The sequence below is a fragment of the Antedon mediterranea genome, chromosome 1 (assembly GCF_964355755.1).
Source record: "Antedon mediterranea chromosome 1, ecAntMedi1.1, whole genome shotgun sequence".
Taxonomy (NCBI): domain Eukaryota; kingdom Metazoa; phylum Echinodermata; class Crinoidea; order Comatulida; family Antedonidae; genus Antedon; species Antedon mediterranea.
Window position 1 is genome coordinate 20039309 of NC_092670.1, and position 11246 is coordinate 20050554.

General features: G+C 36.3%; 2 protein-coding genes across 4 annotated transcripts in view; one reads left to right on the plus strand and one right to left on the minus strand.

Moving 5' to 3' along the window:
• LOC140061111 (RNA polymerase I-specific transcription initiation factor RRN3-like) overlaps positions 1–11036 on the minus strand; it is a 28553-nt gene extending 17517 nt beyond the window's left edge. For 2 of the 3 annotated variants that reach the window (XM_072107581.1, XM_072107565.1), the window contains exons 1-5: positions 11009–11036; positions 5163–5280; positions 1329–1385; positions 793–882; positions 284–413 (exon numbers count right to left, since the gene is read on the minus strand). In XM_072107581.1, coding sequence (XP_071963682.1) covers positions 284–413; positions 793–882; positions 1329–1385; positions 5163–5246 — 361 coding nt within the window. In that variant the 5' untranslated portion in view covers positions 5247–5280; positions 11009–11036. Of the gene's footprint in view, positions 1–283; positions 414–792; positions 883–1328; positions 1386–5162; positions 5417–11008 lie in introns of those variants that run through there. The other variant, XM_072107573.1, reaches the window with a different exon arrangement.
• Positions 1823–3244, plus strand: LOC140047733 (probable G-protein coupled receptor 21). The gene has a single exon (XM_072092771.1). The coding sequence runs from the start codon at positions 1856–1858 to the stop codon at positions 2882–2884; it is 1029 nt and encodes a 342-aa protein (XP_071948872.1). The 5' UTR covers positions 1823–1855; the 3' UTR covers positions 2885–3244.
• Positions 11037–11246: the final 210 nt, after the last annotated feature.

Here is an 11246-nt window from a genome sequence, read left to right on the forward strand (position 1 = left end):
AGCGCCACGGCTGAATGTGAAACGTCCAAATAGAGGTACCAAGTGTTTCTTTAGGAGGACTGATGAGAACACAGATATAAAAGTAACAGTTTATTACAAAATATTTTTTATGACTTATAATTTTAATTTTTTGCTTCAACTTCAGCAACCGACTGACAGAATGTTTTAAAGACAATAAAATCCGTCAGTGTACGTCCTTAATGCAATTTAAGTCTTTGCTTTAAACTCATATTTGAAATACACTTTTGGTTCAATATAACTTATTATATAATTATTAACTTACTTATTAAAAATTTCCTTAGCAGCATTTTTAATACAGATCGTAAGTAAACAGTTTGTGCTGAAACTAGATCTACTAGAAAAGCACGGTACTCATCTACAACTTCAGTGTCATGTTTTTCCCATCGAACTCTCTATAAAAAAAAATCAAACTTGTTATTAATCATTATATTATTTTCAATTTTTATGGTTATCCTTGACAGAGAGATCGCCAATTATAGCAAGCGAGTTTATTCACTGTCATTATTTTTCACAAGACTAACATACATAACAAGATGCAGTGCACTTAGCGAAGTTTATGTCTTATTTTTGTCAGGATTTTTTTTGGCATTTGACAAGATTTTAACCCAGGGCCTTGTGATTGGCAGCCAAACTACAATTCCACTTGAAAGTTTACAACTTCACTTAGCATAAAAATGTCTAAAAAAGAGATTCAATTATTGTATATTTTGAGAAAACATGACTTTCTGAAATTATGACACAAATGTGTATTTATTCATTTGTAATACTTACTAATATAATAGCAACAAGTGATTCAAACTCCTTGCTCATTACAGTTACAGCTCGACGGAGCTCCTGTAACCATGACAACAGTGAAGCAGACTAAAAATAAACGATGATAGCTACAGTTATAACATAACATACGATTTATTGCCCTTAATCAGCAATGTAACTTGGTTGGGTGGTGTTGTTATGTTAGTAATCTTAAAGCTCTGTCTACAACTATCAAACTAGTTTAACAAAAAATAAGGGTGATGTGCTCAAATATGTAATGATATATCCAAATATGGTAGTTATATGACATCATCATGTCCATACAGTATATAAAGTTTGATAGTGTAGACAGAGCTTAAGACTTTGTACCCAGCAAGGCTCTAGCCATAAGAAGCGAGTGTCAAAATGTATGAGTTTGTATTAAGAGAAGGACCACTACCCTACATATGACACAGACTCTATTGGAGGCTATAAGCAATTTTCATAACAGCCAAGAAACATCTTTACAAACTGCTAACTGTCAAAGTGTGATTAATAAACTTAAAATAGATTACCTTTATATCTGGATCGGATAGCTGATGAATTAACAGATCATAATCATTCCTGTTCCCCTATAAAACATATAAACAAAAAATGCAGCAACATTAAAATTAAAGGGAACATAATTAATTTACTGCACCTTGGAGATGGAAAATATGAATATTTGGAGGGATGAAATTTATAAATTGTTATTTTTCTTCTTTTTCAGAAAGAAAAAAGGGGTCCTGAGAAAATGTAGGACTGCAGCACTCTTCAGTTTAAGGAACAAATTTATGAGCAGATAATCAAAACCCTACATATAATACAATGCTGGGACATAGCATAGCTTCACTAAAGCTTTTTCAATAAGCAAAGTCGTATACATTGTTGATACACTGTTGTCTACCAAACTATATACTCAACAATACAAATTTGTAGAAACAATATTTGGCAAAACTTTACTTTTGGAAACACAGGAAAAACTTTACTAAACAATATATCAAATTAAAAGTGTGCAATTTAAACAAATAAAAAACAACAAACAAATAACTATAAATAAAGAATGTGCAATATGGACAATGAAAGTTATTGCGGAAATTGCTCTGCAGATCTCGAAGAAGAAAGTCATGATGAACTGCACATTGTGTTCAAGGTAATTGAAGTGTTCCTGGTGATCCTCATTTGTCTGCTCACCCTTGTAATAAATGCCGTCAATTTTGTTCTACTATCGCAGCTTCCTTCTTTCCAGAACAACATGGGAATGTATTTGCGATCTCTATCCTGCGCCGGATTTATAACAGGAATCATTTTCACATGGTCTATTTATCCATCTATTATCACAGCGGATAATTTCCCGTTTCACAAAGCACTTTGCGAAGCACAAGCATTTGTGTTGGTACAAGCATCAGATGTTTCTATCGTCACACAAGCAATGTTGAATCTCGACCGATACGTATCTATCTACTATCACATGCGGTACATGCAATTCATGAACATTCGTAAATGCCTAATAATCAATGTAATAATCTGGATTGTCAGTTTTCTGTTTGGTCTGCCCGTCTTTTTCTCGCTTGGCGCTAAATACATGCCCGACTCATACCTATGCAGTCCAAATCTCAAAGCAAGCCAAGCCTACACAATGTGTTTAATAGCGCTTATCTTATTTCCAGCAACGACGATAATGTTCTTCTCTTACGTACAGCTCTTGAGAATTTCACGCCGCCACGCGACTGCCATAGAGGCTCAAGTCAATGCAATATCAAGCAATGCTACCAATAAAAAATCAAAAGTTGCCGGAAAGAACATGAAGGCTTTGAAAATGCTTTTAATAATAACATTTGCTTTCAACATTACTTGGCTGCCGTTCACCGGTTTGAGTGTTTATCGGAATAATTTCGCAAACGGTAAATCAGAACCACATTGGATCGGTTTTTTTATACCATGGTGGGCACAGGTTGGTACTCTGATTAACGCAGTCATATATTTTGTGTTTAGTAAAGAGTACAGACTGGGTCTTCAGAAATTTCTACGAATAAACAGGAAAAAAAATCAAGAGGCCTTAGACGCGGAAAGGACGACTGCATGGATGTAGACATTTTTTACTCACCCTCAGAGGAAAAATGGCAAAAGAGTTTTGTGTGATTAAGTTTTATTCAGATAGTCTGTGTAACATGGCCATAGTGCTGATTTTTCCCTCTACCAGTCACAGTAATTTGAATCACCTGCACTATTTATTATGTCACTTTTACAGTATAATGTGATGCAAACTACATAAGTTTAACATAAACATAGTACAATGTCGCAAGATCTCAATTTGATTATAGGACCTAGCTAAGTCAACAACATCAAATGAATTTCACCCTAATACAACGATTGTGTCTAATGTAATTATTAAAATCTCTACTGAGTGTTTCTATGAATATACAGCTTACTGTAGACGTGAATAAATCTACCAAATCTTATTTTACATCATGTTGAAAAACTAGATATAAATGATAGTAAATAAATTTAATTGTTTTTTTAAAGTAGTAAGTTTATTTACTATTCATTATATCTAGTTTTCATGCTGCTGCTCTAGTTATAGTATCTAAGGCCGACAGTTTTGCAACTTTGTAAACTCTACTATAATTTATAAATCCCAGCTGCTGCTGCCACACACACACACACAGCACATTAAAGTTAAAAATTTACCATTTTTAATTTTAAATGGGCATGTGATTCATAATTAAAGAAATGTCTTTGATTTGTATGTATTTTGGGGATTAAAGGATATCTTTTTAATAATTAATCATAAATATATCTGAAGAAAGAACAATGATTAATTTTTAAATGTCGAGCAGCGTTTTTTGTAAGAAATATTTCTTGTTCAACTTGGTGTGAAATGAATTGGTTGATGTATTCATGTCTAAGCTGTACATTGACAGATAGCAACACTCAGTAGAGATTCTGAAACTATTTAATCTAATTATTGGATACAGTACTATTACTAATGTACTGAATGTTTTCAACATCACGGACAGTAAACAAGTGTCCAACATAAACGTTAATGCACAATACTTAATACGTAATGCATACTTGTGGTTGTATACGCAAACATACTGTAATAGGACTGATTCAAATGTCTGATTACATATTAAATCTAATATTTCAATTGATATTTTAAAATAACTTTTTTCAACTCTACTAATACTATTAATTAAATTAAATCATTGTTATCAAAATGTCTCCTTTTTAGAGGTGTCCCCTGCTATTAAGATGTATTTCCCCTTGTTCGTTTCATGGGAGAGTGTCTCCAGGTGTTCCAAATGAGAGGGTTCCATTGTATTTAGATAGGATCACAAGGTATTTAAAATATACATTGTTTAGTACTGATTACTAAAACAGTAGTTTAGTCAAATATAATGCAATTTAAAGCACACTTTATTTATAAATATTAAACTACTGTATTTTCTTCTATAAATTTTAAATGTTAAAAATAAACCTTGATATCATTACATTCCTGTTGAAAACATTTTTTTTGAAAAATTATTTTAAAATAAATATTAAATATTACATAATAAAAATTAAACAGAATCATGAAATTCATTTTTTAAGTGTTCACTGACGACCTACTGAATGTGATATGTAAAATTGGCAGAACAAACAACTATTTAACATACTGTGATGTAAAACAATTCAGAATCTAATGCCCTCTATTGATAGAAAAAGCAAATGACATGTATCACTGTCAATGTTGATCATCACATATCGGTTTCTTAAACATAGTTATTATTTTACTAATAATTGTCAATCTTCAAGAAGAATTTCTGTTGTTATTTTATGATGATGATGGACAAATAAAGCATTTCAGTATTCAGTATTCAGTTATCAACCAGAGAGATTTAAATCGGTTTCTTAAACATAGTTATCAACCAGAGAGATTTAAAAAGAGCGATGGACTCAACCTTTTGGTTGAATGGGCCAGGGTTTTGTGCAAAATGTGTGTTCTTTTAAAAATCCCTTTGATACACACTGCAAGATGTAACTACAGTATGTTTAAATAATAAATCAATACAAATTAAGAACATGCTGGATAGTGTAGAGTAATGAGATTCATGACATTTTGGTTAATAAGCCTTAAATTAATTACTCCCCATAATATACACATTTATCAATGAAATCATTTCACGAAGAAATGAGTAAGATTACCGAACCTCAGAATTTATCATCACTATTCAGAGGGCAGCAAACACAACTAAAGTAAGTTGAACAAATGACTGCATTGAAATATTTTTTGATCAATAAATACATTTTAAGTATTTCCTTTTAAAGGAATATTGGAAACCATTGTAAATACTAAAAGAATAATATTGAACTCCAGTGGCCATTACCTGTTTATATTCTGCAAGGGTCTCTGCAACTTTTCCACCAAACCGCACACTCTTGCCTGAGGTAGATGCCTCCTTTCCATGCATTTCAACTTCTTTAAAATCACTTTTAAAATTGCATCTATTGATAGATCAAACAAAACAAATAATTACTAGGCCAGTTTTATATTTACACCTTAAACTATAGCAAAACGATATTTTAAAATATCTATATATAGCATAGAGCAAAGACGTCAACCGGCATGTAAAAATTGCTAATTGAGGAAGCCTAATCATCCCTCCAGGCAAATGGTTGTGTGTTCAAACAAAACCCACATTTCTGTCAAGCAGAAATTCAAACTAGCAACCCCTAGACCTATGTTGTGAATGGCACCTGCAGGGGGAACAGGACACCCCTTCCGCCGAACGAGGGCGTCGCCCTGATAGTCTGACTTGCATGCAGACACGGGAGATGTCAACGTGGGACCTTGACGCTGCTTGATCTGGTCTATTTGCAGCAGAACACCAAGAGGAAAGGATGGAACAAAAACCAATAATTAAATTATTTACACTTGGTCTTGCCCTACTATTAATTGATTTATTAGGACAGTGGATGATGACAGTAATCAACCTGAGGGGGTGCCAGCACACCTTGTAGGCATGTTATTGTTAAACTCTTCGAGATCTAAGCTTTCGACATAGAGGTTGAATGCGCTCACCAAACTATTGATTACCAGAACATCTTCATTGCTCATCAATTCGACATCGGCACCTTTGGTGAAATTGAACACAGCATCAACACTGGCGATGCAACAACAATCAGGCAACGGCTATGCCATACTCTTCTACGCTTTGCGGAGAAGAGGAGAAAGCTGCGGTTATTCAACCATCACCTCCTGTGTTGGTATGGAAGCATGATCGGGCTCTCAACAACACTACTAAAGATGCGTATCCATTACCTCTGAATTGTGATTGCCTTGATACACAGTCGGGGATAATCTGGTTTTCTAAACTACCGTAGACACAATTTGGGGCTGCTGGCAAATAAAGATTAAAGATCGGAAGAAGATGGCGTTTATCACCAAGCATGGTCTGTATGAATTCGTTAAAAGTGCCCTTTGGTCTTTCCAATTGTCCTGTGACTTTCTCCCGTGCCATGGGTTTGGTACTTCAGGGACTGACGTGCGATATTGTATTGGCATTTCTCGATGAAATTGTCATGCTCGGTAAAACATTTGGAGATCATCTCAACAATCTCTCTCAAGTTCTTCAATGATTTCATATTAACAACTTTAAACTTACACTGATTCAGGTACAGGAGGGCTAGAGTGCAGTGACGGGCACTCAACTGGATGGCGGAGGTCAGGTGTGCCTCGTAAAAGGGAAGACACCGGAAGATGAAAGGCAGGACTAGAACGTCCAGCACATGATGAGAGATGGCACCGATGTCCTACTACTGGATATGACAACCTACAGCGCCATATCAAGATGCTGGAAAGGGTAATTAGAGGATTTGGTGATCTTGTATTGTACGATAGCTCTGCCACCCGTCTGCCATTATACACTGGCATTGTGTGGTGAGCCTCATCACCTCGTTTGGTTCAGATGTGGTGGAGGGGTGTGGTAATCAGGCTGAGGAAGAGGAGAGCCTATGGAAAAGGATACGGAGAACAACCGACCAAGCACGATGCTCCGGCACTCAAGGGTGGACAATCAGTGGCTGTGCCACTGGTTGTGCAGGGGACATCGGCCTCATTTGACTGGACACCAAAGGTGTTCGACGCCTGCTTTATTTTTGATAGGTTGCAGAGAATGAGATACAACTTTCTTAGCATGCGGACCTCTGGGACGTGGAGTGAGCGATGCAGCTGAGAAGTGGTAGGCGGGATTGCCCTGTTTGCACTAGCGATTCAACTAGGTATTCCACCGAACGGGAGATCAATGACTTGACGAGGCATGGCTGTGCGGTGGGCTTGGTAGTGGCTCCTGGCTACTTGCCAACGACGGCCCAATTTAATAGGCTTCTGTGGCTTTATTTTGAGATGTTTAGGTAATGCTTCTGGCTAACTATGGTTTTACGGAAGGCGTACATACAGCCTACCTCCGGCACAGGGCGTATTTTAGTGTGACTAGTGAGATGGAGGAGGTGCACCTGGCAGGTCTGGGTGGGTTCAACACCGAAGGAGACCGCAGCGGTTGGGGAAAAGGGAGGGGCGTGCCTGGTGGCAACAACAATATTAAGACATGGGTAATTGGTCTACGCGCATTGATATTGTATATAGAAAAGCATAATAGGCTGTTGACAATAAATGCCTCATGCACTTGGAATCCACACCTGACTGAGTTGTGTATGTAATACCTGTGTACTGTTGTTTAGTGTCTTTAGGGTGTATGAAACATAACACCCACATATCACAAACTTTGAGCCGCTGTTGGACACAACTGGGATTAAACATCAATGAGGATTTAAAGATATATTGTCCCCCAAAAACATGAAAAATGAAGATTAATTAAATCAAACTTGAAATATGTTATTTTGTTAAAAAAAGGTATTGAAACCCATCGAACCATCATCTACGCGATGGCTTAGCATTTAACATTCAGTTTCCCGTTTGAAAGAAAGCTTTGTAAGTACACTTGTAAGCTTGGAAAGAGAAGGTGAAGAACGCAGTGACGCAAAGGCCAATGGACTATTTCATTTAGCAAGGACTTTCATTGAAATGATGTTGCTTCTTTGCAATATATTGCCACACGTCAGTCGCCTCTGCAAGGCATTTCAGGCTCGAGAATTCTAACATTGTTTGATCCAACCCCTTGTTAAAGCAACACTTGCTACAATATCTGACATGAAGACGACAAATGGCCTACACTTTGCACAACTCTTGGATAATCTTAAGTCGTCCGACATTGACGTTAAGTTAATTACTTTGATAAACACATCTGTTGTATCATTTGTCGCCGGCTCGTTTATGATACAATGCGACTATTGCGATGTGTGGTATCACGGGGCATGTACGAACATTCTCTTCATCCTCGGATGTGGATCAGTTACCGGTGGCAAATACTAGTTAAACGAACATATCCGAGATGGATCAAGAGGTGCTCTGGCAAGTCCGGGTGAACGGAGCCGTTCAACCCTGAAGGTTCACCCGCTATTCAAACATGTAAACGGCACCTGCTGGGTGAACAGACCACCGCTGAACGAAGGTGTTGCCCCGATAGCCTGATTTCCATACACAGGGTATGCAGATTTAACATGGGACCTCGACCGCCGCCCAATCCAGTCTATTTGCAGAAGAACACCAAGAGGACGAAACAAAAACCAATAATTATTCACACTTGGTCTTGCTCTACTAATCGTGTGATTAGGAGAGTGGGACTGATAAGGTAAGTCTAGTTGCTTGGTAGCAGTGCTACCTAAAAATCACAACACCTATAGTATAAGGCAAAATTTAAAAAAAAAACATGTTTAGCATCCTGCTTTCATCCAAAAATGAAAGAGGCCCTTTTTTTCCAAAAGATGTCTGTCATGCTATTAAAATCCGCAATCAGAATACGCTGTCTACAACAAGTGTCCTAGACTGATTTTCCAGCCGCATATTGCTTCCGAGACTGCACAATGTACATGTATTTACATACAGACAGGGTTATTGTGAAAATGAAAACGATGGAGTATTATATATTATATTGACTTTTATGTTAGCATAAAACGAGGTGTCCAAACAGAAGCAGGTGGGAAGGCTAAACATTAATATTTATTTTTTGCCTAAGCTCCCCACTACAACATATTGAGCCATCCAGCTGGTTAAAGACCCCTTCCCTGCAATTTTGGACGTTTTTTGGAAAATAATACATATATATCACTTTAAAAACATTAAACCATGTCATTCCTTGTCTTAAATGTACGTTTTATGGTAAATTATGATAAAAAGTGAGAAACAATGCACAACCTAAGTAGCTCACGGCGATCGACCTCTCGTGGACGGTCTTAGGCCTAGCCTAGCTAGGCTTAGTTTTGTAGGCCTAGCTGGTAAACATCGGTAACGTACGAACATCGTACGCGAGCTATATACCTAGCCTGACGTTGTATAGTTGCTGCATTAATTTTCTTTCTATTTTTGCCAGACTCCGTTGATACAAATTGGGGAAAACCCGGTATTTTTGCTGAAAAGTTAGGAGTCTTCCATTTGTTTTGGCCTCACGATCGATCGAAAAGTGGGCGAATTACAGGTGAAAAACAAAAATATCAATCCGCGCGCAATGCATTTTGGGATTTATAGCGGGCCGCTATAATTATTAGAATCGACTTATTTTTCACATTTTTAACCGTTTAAAGACGAAAAAAGTTATCGCAATAGGACCATTATAGTATTATTTTGGCGCTAGTTCCGTTTCGCACCTGTTTTTATTTCGACTTCCTTTTGACTCCAAATTGTTAAGCAACTTATTGTGAATACCACACCTTAAAATTGGGCCTCATAAGTACTTTTATGAAGAAGAATCACATAAAAAGTAACAAATAAATCCTTAAATTGATGATTTTACAGACATGTTTCTCGCATAGCGTTCGCCGCGAATTTAGCATACTCGAAGTTCAATATTTTCGTTTCTATGGAGCGCCAAAAGAGCAACAACAATAGATGGTTAAAACCTCAGTGGAATGCGTCTATGCATTTATTATTGAAATACACGTTTAATTTTAATATATTTTGTCAATAAAAATGCTGTAACATTTTACTGCTAATAATTTGCTGTTTTCAAATAGCAACCAACCCTAGGCCTAAGACTAAGACTAAGACTAAGAGGCATATTATTTAGATTAAGGTATACCCCTACAGTACATACAGTACATGTAATATGATGATGAATTTGTCGATTTTCATTCCTAAAAGCTCCTGCAAAAACCATGTACAGTATCAACAGTAATATTTTTGTTGCATTGACATTGACAAAATATGATAAAATTGAACGTAATTTTCACCAATAAATGCATTAAATATACGAAATTTACTGAGGTTTTTAGCCCTCTATTATGATTGCTCTTTTGGCGCTCCATAGAAACAACAACATTGAACATGGAGTATGCGAAATTCACGAACCGATGTGCGAGAAACACGTCTGTAAATTCATCAATTTAAAGGATTTATTTTTTACTTTTTGTGTGATCGCCTTCGTAAAAGTATTTTTGAGGCCTAATTCTAAGGTGTGGTACTCACGATAAAGTTACTTAACCAATTTTGAGTCGAAATAAACGACAGGTGCGAAACGGAACTAGCGCCATTATTTTTACATTAAATATAGTTTGTGATCTTAAATTAGATCTAAAAAACGTAGGGAATGGGGCTTTAAACAAATCGGTATTAACTTTTTGTTTGAATTTAGCAAAGGTTCGAAACTCATTAGACTTTAATTTAATTATTATTTAATCATCATTCTCCGATATTGAGATAAACCATACTAATAATAGTAATACTATTTTTATTTCCGTTGCCTTAATTTTAAAAGATCCAATCAAATACTTAAAAAGAGAAATAGAGCATATTAGTACTACATAAGTTAGACCGAGTACTAGAGTCTATTAGCGCGAATCAAGTATATTTGTTAAGCCTAGCCAGGGTCTGCAGACCACAGGAATCCCGTCATGCGCGCCGTATCCCGGGCCCGCTTAAGACAGCAGCGTCAACAAACGAAAAGCAGTCGATCGTCGGCCTAGCTAGCTAGAGCCCTCTATTCAAGAACATTTACCACCCTATAGTGTACAGAAAAATTAGTGGAATAATCATCAACGTACATATTTCGAAAACTATTAGACAAATTATAACAATATTAACATTTATGTTAGTGTTTTATGGTTTATGATAAAAACTTACAACACGTGTCACGTCTCAGCAAGTCTCGCCGTGTTATTAAAAAAAACAAACCTTTTCTTGACCTTTATGTTAGGGCGCCGCCATTAGCCATGATAGTTTTTAATATTCCTCCACATAAAACTGATTTATAAATAAATTAAACAACTGTATCATAACAATTTTAATCGGTTATTTATTTAATGCACAGCAGTATACTTAAATGTAAGGAGGAATAACTTTTTAGATTCCTCTATAATTT